Below are 15943 nucleotides of genomic sequence, written 5' to 3'. Positions count from 1 at the left end.
AAAGTTGACTGTCACATTAAATACAGCAAGTACATTGACCTTACAGCATGTCATATCTAATTAATTCAGAAAACATTAAATGTAATTTCACATACTGTAATAGAAAATGAAAAATCAACTGTGTTCTTTATATTTAGCATGATAGATTAGGTAAGATAACATTCTGAATGAATACAGAAAATACCAAAGTAAATCTGTGAGTCAGATTGCCAGTGACTCATTCTGTGAAGCAATTTACTGTGAAAGCTTCATTAATCATGGCTGTCGTGCCAATAGCCCACATAAAAATAACAGTGAGGGAGGTTTTCTTAAAATACATATTCCGAATAAAATTATTTTCAAAGCCCTCAACACATGATGATGCATCAAAATAAAATGTTGTCCTTTAAAACTTTTTCTGTAAATGTCTTCTTTCTTTTTACTACTAGGACATAGTAATAGAGAAATTAATGGCATTAGGTAAACCAATAAAGATGAGCTAAGTATAATGCATTACAAAATGACCTGTACAGTACAGGTTTTGAAAACAGGGGACAAAGATCACCCCCAGAAGTGGTCTGAACCCAACTGACTACCCACTTAAGTACTGGAAGCAAAAAATGAATGTTATTATTGTAAGCAATTTCCTTATTACTTTTTAATTCCAATTTTTTGACAAACCAGAACCTTAATATAAGCCCTGACTTTGAAAAACTCGATTGGGCAAGGACAATATAGTTACCAGATATCTGGATCAAATGAATCATTTCTGTTTCGTGTCTTATTTGTCCTAAATAGTAACAGCTAAAGCTCTAAATTAACCAAGTTTCACATGTGTAGTTTAAACAGTGTTTTGGAAAAAGTAAACTCTGTGCACAAGTGCACAGAACAATCTGTGGTCTCTTCTAATTACTGTGGTAGTTCCACGGATGTAAAATATTTGGTTGCTTCCATGATAGTGTAATTTTTTTTCACTAGAGGAATAGGGCTTTGCAGAAAAAAATATTAAGGAAATTTTGGAAATTTGGAAATAAGATATTCTATGAGAAACTAGCAAACCCACTGGCTATTTTTGATTTTCTTTTCTTCTTTCTTGACAATCCAATGGGGCAATCACACAAATGCAAGTTTATGAAGAGATATTACAGTATAATGTGCACGTCCAATTGTAAGACCCTCTTCAAGCTTTGTCTCTGATTATGAGTTGTATTAAATATACGCATTTACTAGCACAGTAGTTAACACTTTTGCCTCACAGTTCAAGGATCTTGAATTAAATTAAGGCCTTGTACAGTTTGTCTGTCTCTCCGGACATTGCATGTTCTCTCTAGGTTGTGGGTTTTTCTCATGTCTAAAAGTCATGCTGGCTGGGTTTTGCCCAGCAGCAAACTGATTTGGGGTGAACAGTCATGCACTCTCATTCTCTCAGCTTGTATCCTATAGTGTACTTTCAGGATTGGCTCCGATTTGCCACAACCTCCACCAAATCACAATAATGGCTTCCTGATAATGAAAGGATAGTGTGTAGTTACTGTAGCAGTAGTGATTTGAGCTGTTTCTGAAAATAGCACCATGTCAAATCCTTACAGTAAATACAAATATACTTAAATACAAATATTCCCAATATGATCAACTAGATTTTATCAATGAAATTATCTGATCATTTTACAGCAAAGCCAGGTTATGTTTATATATTTGCAAATCTAATAGTATGAAATACAGATAGTTTGCTCTGTAAGTGGACTAGGCCTGCATCATTTTGGCAGCAGTGCTATCTGCAATAGCAGCACAACTATATGTACAGAAAGTGCAAAGGGGTCCCATCCCTAATCAGAGGAAGCTTAACTGTTCCTATTTGTAAACAGATTTAAGTGCTGATGAGCTGGTGTCAGAAAACGCTTTTTGCCTTTTATATCTACGAGCAAGCATGGGATGTAAGGAGAACAATTGTACAGCATCTGGATCAAACTAGAAAAAAATAGACACTGAAAATAGGTTTGAAAAAAAACAGTGTTATAGGACAAGCTTAACCCAAGAAATCTCAAACCAGCCTCACTAGGGACTAGCAAATTAACAGTCACAGTGGCACCATGAGGCTTACCTACATAGTAGTACTAATTTTCCCTTTTGCTGTCTGGTGGCAAGGGAGCCATTTATTCAACATGGCTGAAAATTGAAATAAATCACCAGAGACATCTAGTGATTTGCTCTTTATGTGCAGTTTGTCCTTTGTGACCCTCCTGAAACTCTGAGGAGCTTCTCATAATGCACCATTTCTCTAAGGCATTTTTCCCTCCTCAGTTTGTCACTGAATTATTCATTCATTCAATAATATCACATTCTGTTTAAATATAGCAGTGTTATTATTAACTTTACATGGAGGTTTAACTTGGAATACCTTTTGAGGAAACAGATCACATCATTTTTTGTAGATTTAGATTTCCAGATTAAAAATGCATGAGAAAAAAATCTACAGGACTATAAATACAGTTCAGGAGATGTCTATTTTAGCTGGTGTCATCCGAAATGCATACCACTTCAATTGTATTTCAATGTTTGAAGTGTCCTAGAATTGCCTGTAGTACAGTATATACTGTAGCACTGAAAAATAATGTTAAAAAATTACCAAAAAAATGTTTACTCTGTATTTTACAATACTTTAACTTAAGTCTTTTAATTAAAGGGTTAGAATCCATGTGAATATATTCCAACTTAATACTGAAGGTGCAATACTGGGGGAAAAGAAAAAGGAATACATAGGGTGTATGAAGAGAATATGATATTTTATTTTAAATTTTCCTTTAAGTATAAAACACAAAATGGCTCAGAAATACATTTTACACTTCACAACAGTTTAGTAAGTATTGATTAAACTTCCACTTTCACTTAAAATTTAGTGTGAACTATTTTTTTTCCTGAAATCTAGCAGTAGAATGTTTTAAACTGTATACAGCCACTTCTATGATTCAAAACGGAACTGGTGGTGATGATCTGGGATACTTTGCAGAAGAATACATTATGTTATGAAGACATTTGACTTGATACTAAGACTAATTTCTAAAGGCTGTATTTAGCTTTCCATTGATATGATCATCTTTAACAAATATGTGCAAAGCTATAGGTATTACATTTTCTTATAAACATGAATATGTGAAAGGCATTAACAAATACAACATTTTAATGTGTAATTAGTATATTTCTAACTAAATTGCAGTATTTTTTATACATATTATACACATTTTTGGGAGCAAAAATAAAATGTTATAAAGGTCATTTTGTAGCCTACAGTGAAAGTTTTATGTATCACATTATGAGACCTAGCACACTACGGAAGCTTACTTTTTCACATTTTATGGAATTTATGAACACCTGAATTAATGTTTCATGAACATCAGTAGCTGTTTATAGCAAAAAAAGGTTTGCTAACCAGATGGAATCCTTTCTAGTCTCAAAATAAAATTTCACATATTATAAAAATCAGTAGGTCTTGATTTCAGTCACAAAGTAATTACTCTATACAGAAATCCATTCTTAAAAAGTACTCAGTAGTAATTGTCAAAATTACAAAAAAGTAATTGTGTTTAAACTATTATTTAAAAAATAAAACTATTAGATAATCCTTTATTATCTAATAGTTTATGTTCTAAATCAAAGTTGTTTTTAGATCATCTAAAAGCCTGGCCTTTAATTTCTTATTTAGCTGACAATTTGACCTAAAGCAACTTACTTTTGCATCCATTTACTGTACAAAGCTGGGTATTTTACTTTTACAGTACAGATGATGTACCATGCTCAGGGGTATGGTACGTCAGCACTTTCTCACCTGGGACATGAACACACAAACGTCCAGTGTTGAGACCAAAACCCTGACCACTGCTCCATACTACTACAATTTCCAGGGGGCATTTTTGGGGAATTTGAAACAATGTGAAAGTGGTTCAGCAATATATTTTATGAAATAACTCAAAAAATAATTTTCTCATTCCATAACCCCTCTGTATTTTGGGATTTCTAAATGTTGCTCTACTTTGCCCACTCTGACAGCACCCTTGTCTGCCCAGAACAACTGATGAAAGCACATAGTACTCTGAAATGCTCACTGCACATTTCAAGCACTGGACGCTGGATTTATTCAGTTTTAACTGGTAAGACAGCAAGCTTATACATCTCAGCCAAGATAAAGAGGCTGGTGTTCCTAGAGAGTTCATAAACCTAGTCTTTCTTTGGTAAATATGAGAAATTAAAATGTTTCTGAATAACTTCCATAATAAAAAAATAATAATTATAAAGCATTGATTCTTACATATCATAAACATAAATCACAAATCAGTCCTCTAATAATTTTAATATATACTGCTTAGTAGTGTACTTTTAAAAATTAAGGTTTGTGTCTATAAAAATAGAAAAATGTTTTGACATTATATATTGGGAGGCATTAAAAATGCAATGGATAGATTTTGGAAGCAATGACATTTCAAGCTATTTTAATGCCTCTTAGTATCTAATCACACAAAACAGGTTTGAAGAAGTTTTGTAAGGAACGAAGAGAATGTGTTTCACATACAGCATTCTTTAGAATATTGCACACTGGGGATCTGGAAAGAATATAGAACATTCTAGTCCAATGGGTAACTTATCTGAAATATATTTCTGCATGAAAGTGGGAGGAGGAGAAACCTATAGGGGAGACTACTTAGAAAATCCAGCCACTACAGCAAAAGCTCCCCATTTACAGCCTAAAGGGCCACTATCTAGAAGATTTAAAGGTTTAATTTGAGTATGTGCGTAATAAAAAAAAATCCCTACTAAGTGAAGGATTTGCTTCAAATACATAAGAAAGAGATCCAGTACAATGAAAACTAAATGTGTTTTTAATTCAATAAAGCTGTGGAGCTTTGGATAACCGATGGTTCTTCTGATACCTGGACTTCTGAAACACAAATTAATTGGTGTAGACATTCTTGAGGGTTACCAATGCAATAGAACATCTTAAGCTGGCTCATACTGTACTGTACATCAAACATTAAATCACCCTTCTAACCTGATGAAAGGGGGACATATTGAACCTGAAGATCAGCAGTATGATCTTCCCTGTAATGCACTTTTCATGTAGAATGCCTGACAATTATTGTTTTATTTCATTAGCATCAACACTCTTACACATTGTTTTGCAGGACTCGGGTGTGGACATATAACATCCAACCATCTATTTTCTAACTGGTTTATCCAAATCAGGGTGATGGGAGAGCCGGATCCTAAACCGGCAAGCAGCAGACATACACTATAACACTTTTCTGTTTAAAAAAGCATCTAATTATGATTTATAGAATTAGTATTTTTCTTCTGTAGCTATATTGTTTCCAGATATGTACATGTGCAATATAATGTTTTATTTTCAGTTTCTGTGCACATCCATACAGTTTGTTTATACTGTATATTTCAGTTGTGTGTAAATCACTGCTGTTACACAACCAGGGAGGAGATTTTTGAAGAAAAAAAAAACGGAAAATGGCCTAAAGGTGGCACTCCCAAAGTAAGGCTGCTAAGAACATTTTCTCAATACATGTCGTCCTCTTGCCACCTTTTACCTACCAATCATCTGTCATTTCTCCTTTGCAGCTGCAAATCAAGCTCAGCTGGTTCTACAAGGAAAGAACTCTTCTGAACACTTCAAGTGGAATGCAGGAGAAAAATCAGTTTTCTCTTTCCTGTATTAGAGCATTAAGAAAATTTAAGAGCTCTTGAGAGGTGTCTTATCCTGTCTTTCACACTTTCTGTGGTGTGTTGCTCTCACTTGACTTGTCCATTAAAGGCTCCTTGACAGCTTTGATGGCTTCAAGGCTTTTTTCCTTTGTCTCCATTTCTGCCTGTTTTTCTTGCTCTTTCTTGAGAGATTTTAAGTTTCTCAATATCAAAAACACCATCAGGAAGCACAAAAAGGCACCAATTTCAAAAAATACCTGAAGTCCAAGATACCTAGAAGACAAAATTTCAGGGAGAAAAATAATTAATAGCTACAGTATATATTTTTCTACAGAACAAGACCATTTACTTGTTCTATTATGCAACACAGTTGCTCATTTAGGAGTTTAGTATAGATGTACTTTCCGTGCAGTGTGAAGGCTCTTACCTGTGCCGAAAAAGATCCAAGTCATAATAGTGGCAAGAAGTTTTCTTTTGGCAGTTTTTCCCCCAAAGGATACATGTTGTGTCAATGGCACTTCCATACAAAACAGGACCAGGCATCCAAGCTTCAAGAACAGATGATAAGTTAGTACTATTTCTTTAAGAAACAGTATAACAAAACCGAGAATACCCTGTTTACCATGTTGGATGATTTAAGGAAATGGAATATTTAAAGATATTTTTTTATTCAGTGAAATTATACAGTACTTAGGTATTTGCTTTCAAAAATACTAACTGTAATTAGGCCACCTGCTGTCCTATGGATGGAATAAAAAATCCATAAACCCATGAACTTCATCAGAAAAATGCCAGTTACTGTACTGTTTACATAGTGTCTGCCTGAAACATATTAATTGATCCATGCGTGTTTTAGATGCATAAGACATGCTTTCTTCCTCTCACTGCATGCTAAATCAGTCATTGATTTTCTTGGGGTGGGAATTTACAATATATACACACATAGAAACTAAAGAATGAAATTAAACCTTATATAGGGGCCATTCCAAACCGTCTCATGTCCCAACCTGTCTTATAGTTATCTTTTCTATCTAGTGTCTATCCTATACACTAGTCGGTGACATGGTTCAACTTTGCTTATCCTAGTTACAGAGCATGAAGCTAATAAACAAAACCTTCAGACATGTCATTGCTTGCTACTAAGTGTTTGTCAAGGGAGCCAAAAAGAAGAGAATCTGCTCTATAATCTAAAACACTTTCCTTAAAAAAATGAGGAGAAACTCTACGTCAAATTCCTAACACTTTCTCCTATCACTTTTCTGCTTCTTCTACTTAGGTTGAATGAACATCTCTTTTAAATGGTAAAAACAAATTTATCGTCATACTTAAAATCATGGAGATTTATTGATCTGCCCATAAGTAATGTTGAATAGCAACAGTTTACCAGTTTGTATTTTCTTAAGAGCACCACATAACTTGTCCATGCAGATCATATTTCCTCAGTATGAAAAACCAACATCAAAAACAACCAGTTGTTCTTGGCAGCAATTTCATTTTTTTTAAACAACTCTTCCTTTCTTACTCACCCAGCACTCTGAAAAGCATAAACTGAATCCCAAGAGCCAAGGATTTGTCTTCTGGTGGAACTGTCCTGTACAAGACATGACACATTGGTAGACATGAGAAAGATTTGAAATCACGGGAATCGTGTATCTACTCGTGTACAGAATGCTACTGTACATAATATATAGAAAAACTGGCAGCAACAGCATCTGCTAAACATGAACAAAACAACAACTGTTAGCAGCTATCGAAAGTTATAGGCATAAGTAAGTTTCCTTGAAGTTGATTCCAAGCATGAACTGTATAAAATCTCTTGGGATGGGAGTGAATTATGATTTGATTTTGTAAAATTAGCCTTAAATAAGGAGAAGGTTTGCAATTCACCTTGCTAAAGTCAAGGCATTTTTATTAATATTTGTATTTCATCATTAACAGCATTTTAGATAATAAATTCAAATAATAGTTTCTTCATTAAAAGTGAGATTCAACTTCTCCCTTCAAAAAATAAATCTATCCTTTGAAGGAAGTGAAATTGACTTTAATGCAGGAGAATTGATCTGGCAAAATGTTCTTACTTTTCTGTCATAAAAGAAGGTGTACCTTTCATGTAGGAGCCTTTATGTTTTGCTGTTTTGATAAGGACTTGGCAGCATTGCACAAGAATAAAGGAATAATTACACTGTTTAAAGATGAAACAGCCTTACAGACAATCAATCAATTAGAGATGTGGGTTTTTGTGGGCTATATTGGGATTGGTAGGAGAAATGACTGGCATGGTACAATAACACTGAAAAGCTCTCTAGGTCTTGCGTGACTATGACACATTGCTTTTCAGACATTTACCTGATATTGTTAATTTAAGTGATGTAACATAATATTTTTTAATAGTCCAGTCTTTCTTTTTTTCATGCTGTACTTGTTTTGTTTTTACTGAGTTAAACTAGCTTTTCTCCTTTCATCATGCCTATCTTTTTCTCTAATCATTCCTCTTCCATATTCTTCCTGTGCTATGATGTACTTTTAAGTACATATCATATTCTGCAACCTTAAACTTAATATTTATAAGCACAGAAAGAGAATACAAAAAAGTTCAATTCTCAAAATAGCACCACTTTCAGTAATGACTGCAATAGTTTAAAAACTATTAAAGAATACCTTAACACCATCATGAAAGATGGAGTCTGAGAGAATGATGCCACAAAGCCTGTTAAGGCTGATAATATCATGAAAGGAATGAAGAAATTAGAGCAGTTTGTCCCACATGAGCCTGGATATGCATAGTCATTCGAAGAATGCATGGAGATGCAGGTACAGCCAGAGTAATTCTGTTACGAGAAAAAGAAAATTACAGTACAGTATGTTGCAAAATGAAAGGAAGGTCACAGACAAAATTATCATTAAGTGATAACTTCTTTTTTTTGTGTTTTCTATGAGTTAAAAAAAACATATCTTCTGATTCCAATCAACACTGTGTCCAGACAAGCCTGAATGCTTGATGATAACTTTCATTATGTAAAAGAAAGTGTACAATTTTGTAAGCCCACAAAGGTATTTTCGTGTACCTTTTCAGAGCAAAATGAATACAAGCAGACCATTTGTAAATGATTGTAGTGACTCTGTAGAAGGTCATATTGCAATTTGCAATCCTCTGAGAAGTTCTGTTATTGTACTTAATTCTTGATTACGTGATTCTTGCTTAAAAACTGTCAAAATGATGCTCCCATATTTCAGGTTAATGTGTTCTTTCATGCTATCATGGTTTTTCATTATAAAAAGAAAATGAGGGCGGTGCAGTGGCTCTGTGGCTAAGGATCTGCGCCTGTGGCTATAAGGCTGCCGGTTCATATCCCACAGCCGGCAGAGGAATCCTACTCCGTTGGGCCCCTGAGTAAGGCCCTCAACCCCAACGGCTCCAGGGGTGCTGTATAAATGGTTGAACCTGCACTCTGACCCCAAGCTTCTCTTCCTGTTTGTGTGTCTCATGTAGAGCAAGTTGGGGTATGTGAAAAGGACAAATTCCTAATACAAGAAATTTTAAATTTTATAGGGCCAATAAAGTGATCTTATCTTGTGCAAAAGAGCAGATGTTTATCTTTTATTATGATCAATAGGTTCATCAACATTTTGGTATAAAGGAGAAAACTGAATACTTTCAGTCAGAGGTAGGAGATATTACAGGAAATATTAATAAGTGGAAAGAATTGTCTGCAAATACATGTTTTTCGTCATGTTCCATAAAGTGTTTGCTACTTTGAAGACCTTTAACTAATAACAATGTTTAGACAGTATTTTTGCTAAATTCAGCGGGGTTGGCAGTTCCCATGATTCCTGTGTCATTATAAAAGAAGACACAGTGCAGATTGTTTATGAGGAGTTAACCATTTTGCAGGGAAACAAAAGTTAAAGAGGTTCTTTTTCATGGGCAGCATGATAGCACAGTGGTTAGTATTGCTGTCTTGCAGCATTGAGTCCCTCTCTTCAGTTCCTGAGGTGCTATCTGCATGGCCTATGTAGGTTGTCCCCATTTTAGGGGGGTTTACTCTGGGTGTGATTTGGCTTCTGAGAAAATTCACCCTGTTATGAGTGTCTTGTGTTTTTGTCTGAGTGTGCTCTGCGATGGACTAGCATCCTATCCAGGGTGCATCCTGCCTTGTGTTTGTAGCTTGCCTCTGGCTCCCCTGCAACCCTGTATTGGATAAAGCAGTCAAAAAATGGATCAAATGGAAAGATGGTTCATTTTCTGTGTTGGGTAGGAATTCTGTTCCATATGTATCTTTTTATGAGCAATGCTACACTTGGCTGTATTGTCTGAAAGAGAGTCCTTGGTGTGGCTAGGAGTTGTGTAGATCCTACCCTGTTAAAATCTCATAAATGATTGATGACAAACCAGATGACAAGTAATAGATTAATGGAAACAAGAAAAGAAAGGTGGTATTATTAAATAGTGTATCTATAAACATGAAAACTGCCGCTGAAGAATCAGCTTGCACCACACAGGAACTAAACAGTTTCTCTAAAAAAGAGAATGGTTCTATCATTGAATACAGCAATGCTGATACCTACTAATACTTTCAGTCCTTCTGTGTCCATATTTATAGTCCTGCAGCCAGCATGACAAGGTGACCGGTATTCCACACCATTGGAACCACACACAGGATTAAAGGCATGTTCTTGGCAGGAGCAATTACTGAAGCATGTTGACATGGATCCCTGCTCATTACTGAAAAAGCAGAAGTTATTAAAAGTGTGTTACAAGGTCTGGCTATGCTCACAAAGAGTTGTACTACCCAAGATCCACTTACTTTACATGATTAATGTCACTATACGACTGCTAAGAAATATGTCTAGGAATCTACTTTGATATATACAGTATCAATCGGCTATAAAAAGATGTTAAAAGACATTAGATACTGTATACTGGTCTGGGGCCATTATCTGATTGATGTAATTTGAAATTACTTTGGAGAATACAATAACAGGCCTACAGCCCTCAATAAACCCATTATAAGCCATATATAAACCACATAAGCCATTATAACCTTTCAGACTTATATTAAATTGATATGCATTTTTTACTATGTTCTTACCACACCTGTGTACATTTCTACAATGTCATATACTGTATAGTACATAGTAAGCTTGGGTTCTGCCTGCAAATAACTTAATATGCTTTATTAAGAGCACATTTTCATAGGGCTCAGTTCATAAATAATTAATATAAAAAGTGTTTTTAAAACATTTCCATTTTAGTTTCTTGAGAAAAGTCTTATGGTGTAGAAACAGCAATTAAATCCAAGGAAAACATGTTAACAAAATGAATTTTGAAAAGAATTATGTGCATTTTTCAATATTAACAAAGAGAGAGTATTAAGTTGTTACAGCCAGGGATTTGAACTTTTCAGTGAAAAGTGTTTAAAGACAGGAAAACATTACACAACAATGTGGCGTGTCTTGATAAAGCATAAAGCTTCAGAATGTTGAGGCAGCTAGAAGAATCACACTAACAGGAAGTCAGAAGTAATGTTATTAAAAACAAAATAAAAAGGCAGAAATTCCGTTTATGTCAGTATACAGGATATGCATAATGTATAAAGTCCCTTGTTACACTGATAAGCTAATAAAACATTTCTTTTGCCATATTGTTTCTGCTTTTAACATTCTTTTGGGGATTAGAATCATAACATAAATGTACATTTTTAAGATATTATCAAGCTGCTGTTGCAAGCAGTGTTAATAGTCTTGTAAATGGCATTCTGCAATCTGGACTCAAATACTGATACAATGTCCCAGTTCAGTGAATGGGGACACTGTGCTGTAAGACAGATATTAAAAGTCCTATAGCACTAAGGCCAGTGTCCTGGCTTATTTCCACTTAGTTACTATAGTGTACCTACATCTTACATTTAATATAATTTATCATTTCAATGGGTAATGTGTCAAATGGCTGCTGCATCTCACCCAAATGTGTGTTACACTTGAGTGATCCTTCAAAGACATGCAGATGCTTTTGAAATTCTTGTACATGGAAATTTGTATTAATACAAATACAGTACATAAAGCATAAGTATTTACAGTATTATTAATGTATTATTTTGAAAACTTCTTTTCATATGCAAAGCGTTAACTATATGCACTGTATTCTAAAAGAGAAAATGTGAGATTGTGCTAATTAGAGCCACTGGATTCAGACTGGAAAATAAACTACAACAGGCTGAAAACTCTTTACCTTTTGGGATAAATACCATCCACTTTTTGAGTTGGACATCCAAGGAAGAGCAAGGGGATGGCCAGCAGGACACAAGAAAACACAGCAAAAGTGCTCATCAAAGCTGAGGTCTTCACAGACATGCGCAGCCTCTTCATGATTGCTCCCCCAGCAACAATCCCCAACACTGCACAAGGTATATTTATGCCACCTTATGGAGGGAAACACAGAAACATTCTCATTGCTCACTTTCCATATTGCTGTATTTATAGCCATGACTTAAAGGATTCACAGGGACACTTACAGACGGGACAAGGGTTTTGAAATTGTCTTTAACTGCTAGTAATGCTCTATTTTTAATTTTTGAATCACAAATTATTTTTTGTTATATCCACCTGATTTGTAAACCATACAACAGCACATGGGGAGGGAGCAGTGAGAGAGTGCAGGCAGGTTCATCTAATCTGCCCACCTTCAAGCCATTTGTCTTTTAACAGGCCACTACTAGCAGCACAGCCCCATAGTAAGCTGCCTTCTGCATCTATGACAAGCATGTCCCTGTCTAACAGCACACGTGCCTGCAATCACAGAGCTCAACCTGCTCTTGAATCCCAAAATCCAAGAAAATATTGTAAAAATTAAACATTTCAGATGAAAATTTCCACATGCAGCAAATGGGCAGCACTGATCATTGTTCCTGCTATCGATCAGGCCATGCTGCTAATTTGTTTGTGAGAATCATTGTATTAGAGTATCATTTTTTTGCACGTCCCATCACACTGTGTCCTGGTGAATAAAAGGGCAATTATAACCTTACAAAATTTGTATTGTCATCCTTTTATAGTTTATAACCCACAATCCTGAACAAATGACTGGATTTTCTTGTTAGTAATTTTCTCAGAGGGTTAGACTGTCGGTGCTTCTGCTAATTACAAATCACAAATCCGGTACTGTAGCTATTGTATACCACATGCTTTTTTTTCTACCTAATGGAAACCCTCTATCAAACACTGGGTCTGTATTACCTTGTAATGGGTGGGTAAGGTGTACAGTTTCCCTTATTCACAATTCACATCTTTCTGCTTACCTATCATCATGTTTGCAAATGATGCTGTTTTGGTGAACTGCTTCTCCAGAAACTTCGCCATGAATGTAGCCAGTCCTGCTACCATGGCAGACAGATTTACCTGTGCCAAAACCACCAGCAGGTATATGGGATTTCTAAGAGTCCTCAGCATTATTTTTGGGAAACCTGTTGCAGAAAGAGAATTACATCTAAAATTAAGCTCAAAGGACTGTGAAAATTAATCAGTGGGTTCAACACACATGAACACATTGTAAGTTAATTTAAAAAAGGAATGTCCACTTATAATGACTTGTACAATGAATCCCTTTGAGTTATATCTTGTTTTGCATTTATGCTGCTGAATAGAATTCTTTTATCTTTTATAATATGCCAGAGTCTGAACTAGTTCTGTCTTGACATACAGACTCATAAAACAGCTAGAGAAACCACCACCCAAAACATTAGCACAGCAGTTATGACAATTAGTCATGAATCTAAAATTGATCTTTGTTGCCTGACAAAAAAACACAGGGGTTGAACCTTCTGTCATCTAGTTCTAAAGTATATGTTCTATATGTTCCACAAATGCTAGACGTAAAAACATATTTAATGAGCCAAATATGGGAAACATCATGTAACGTATTTGCCTCCTGTTAATCAGATTTGTAGAGTCTGGAGTGCAGATATGCATGGTTAATTAATAAGATGGTCCCAGGGAACATGGAGAATGTGTTGACCTAAACAGAAGAAATTATCTGCAAAACACTACAAAAATCCAATATTTTACATAAGATTTGTAATGCTTAAATATTTTTAAATGATTTATTCTCTTCCAGAAGTGAAATCGTCATTGCTTTTCTTCACTAACATTGTTACCAGCATACTTACTGTACTTTTATAATACTGTCCATCTTACTGTATATTTCCATAATTGTTTACAATCACTTATTCTTTATGTACAGCACAACTGTCTCCGCATGTCATTTGCCATTTCAAACACACCAGGGTATACAATTCCTATGGTTGCTTACTATTTACTGTACATAATTTTTCACTTTGTGAAACAACTTACTTTTCAGGAATTCTGGAAGTGAAAGTTCTTTGAGTGGGTCAGATCTGGAGTTCTTTTCCTGAACTGAATTTCTTGTTTCCATGGTGCTCTCTGTAGATTGCTTTAAAAGAGATGTACATTGTGAATCTTTACAAACATTTTGATCAAATAATCAATTCTTGTGATGCAGTAAAATGTTATCTTAAACAATGGGGAAACACTGTGTTTCTGAGTCAGTGGAAATTGAGCTGCATTACACAACTACTGTAATGTATTAATATTAATGTATTTGCCCTACTTGGCAATTGCTAGTCTTGTAGTATGTACAGTATCTAAATGTGTGTCACAGTATGTATATTAGCATAACAAGACAATTACTACCATGATTCTAAATTGTATTATGTTTGAAACAAAACATTCTTGCCAAATTTTCAGTGTGATGTGTGCTTTAAAGGTGAATGTCTTGCATGACTAAAAATGCTAATTTAATTCACCATTATCAATAAATTCTTCTGTCAACAGAATCATAAAATCAAATGTGTAGAAACAAGCTCCATGATGAGTGATGTTTTATTCCTCACCTGTTACATGGGGTGAATGTTCATTTATTTACAGTATAATGCTATCTTTTAACAATAAGGCTATATCACATATCTCAAAACACGTTTGTATTACTCATAAGTGTATTTTTTATATCTTCAGTGAAAATGCCATTGTTACAAACAATGAAAGCCCATTTTTTCCATCCCATTTCTCCATGGAGAATTGTGTTAATTCAATTGTTAAATTCCCATTTGTTATAGAACCAGCAAAAGTGGGAAGGAAACTGTAATTCCCAGCAAAGAGTTTCTTAAATGAGAACAATAAAAAAGAGAAGCTCGCAGGATGCACTCTACCTTTCTGCTTAAATTCCTATTGACCTCAATGACCAAAATCTTCAAGTCATGCTTTAAAAATATTCTAATTCGGAAGAAGGGAATTTGTTTCTCTGGCTGAAGAGAGCATGTGGCTCTGGACATTAAGTGCTTGACCACCAAAAGAAACTAGGGCTGCTTTCAAACTGGCCATTTTGTGCAAAAACATAATAACTAAAACCTACTGTATTTAGCTGTTGACTTTTTCAGGGACTACATTTCAGTTTTACTAAAAACAACATTAGATACAGTATCTGTGCTATAGGAAGCCATCCCACCTCTAAGATAGCCATCCCACCTATAAGATAAGATCATATCACATATCACATATCATGTATAAGATAAGATCACTCTATTGGCCATAAACTGTACAATCTCTTATATTAGGAATTTGTCTTTTTTTGTCTTTTTGCTCTCCATGAGACACAGACAGGAAGAGAAGCTTGGGATCAGAGCACAGGGTCAGCCATTTATATAACAGTATAACTGTTGATGTGATTTTTAAAAAAATTCAAATGATTCAATTTGTAAATATTAAAAAATATATCAAACATATATATGTAAAATTAAAATGTATAATGATGACTCAGCAGGAAGACAAGCCCACTGACACTGCAGCAGTCTCAGAGGGGCAAGACCTAGTTCGCACTCTCTGGCACCATTCCTTCTGCCCATTGGACTGAAGTCAACGAAGGTGTAGATAAAACAAAGTTGATCTGTAACTACTGAGATATTTCTGGTGTTGTTAAATAAAACAACTTAGAACATTTTGAATAAATTATATGAATTCAATTTCGTAAATCAATTATTTTCCCAGGCCTGGAAGATACACAGTAACAAAACCGAGGATCACTCCCATTCACTTTACTGAGATAATGACAATGCTTTTCATTGGGTGGCTAAAATCTCTGTTACAAATTGTTTTTTGGGGGGGTGATTTAAGTAACATTAATAACCATTGTTAAAATCATTGGTTTGATTGTAACTTGCCCATTTGTCAAGAGCATCACAGTACAGTATAA

At 34.9% G+C, this 15943-nt stretch overlaps 1 protein-coding gene across 1 annotated transcript in view; it reads right to left on the bottom strand.

The window, feature by feature from the left end:
* Positions 1-2746: 2746 nt before the first annotated feature.
* Positions 2747-15943, bottom strand: part of slco2b1 (solute carrier organic anion transporter family, member 2B1) — a 28812-nt gene continuing 15615 nt past the window's right edge. The window contains exons 8-15 of the mRNA XM_088921940.1: positions 14029-14128; positions 12978-13142; positions 11912-12101; positions 10249-10405; positions 8341-8510; positions 7209-7273; positions 6110-6230; positions 2747-5955 (exon numbers count right to left, since the gene is read on the bottom strand). Of these exons, the coding sequence (XP_088778066.1) occupies positions 5745-5955; positions 6110-6230; positions 7209-7273; positions 8341-8510; positions 10249-10405; positions 11912-12101; positions 12978-13142; positions 14029-14128 (1179 nt within the window). The 3' untranslated portion in view covers positions 2747-5744. The remainder of the gene's footprint in view (positions 5956-6109; positions 6231-7208; positions 7274-8340; positions 8511-10248; positions 10406-11911; positions 12102-12977; positions 13143-14028; positions 14129-15943) is intronic.

Source organism: Atractosteus spatula, chromosome 7 (assembly GCF_055471065.1).
Source record: "Atractosteus spatula isolate fAtrSpa1 chromosome 7, fAtrSpa1.hap1, whole genome shotgun sequence".
Classification (NCBI taxonomy): Eukaryota; Metazoa; Chordata; class Actinopteri; order Semionotiformes; family Lepisosteidae; genus Atractosteus; species Atractosteus spatula.
The sequence above is the reverse complement of the archived record's forward strand: the minus strand, read 5'-3'. Positions and strand labels throughout refer to the sequence as shown.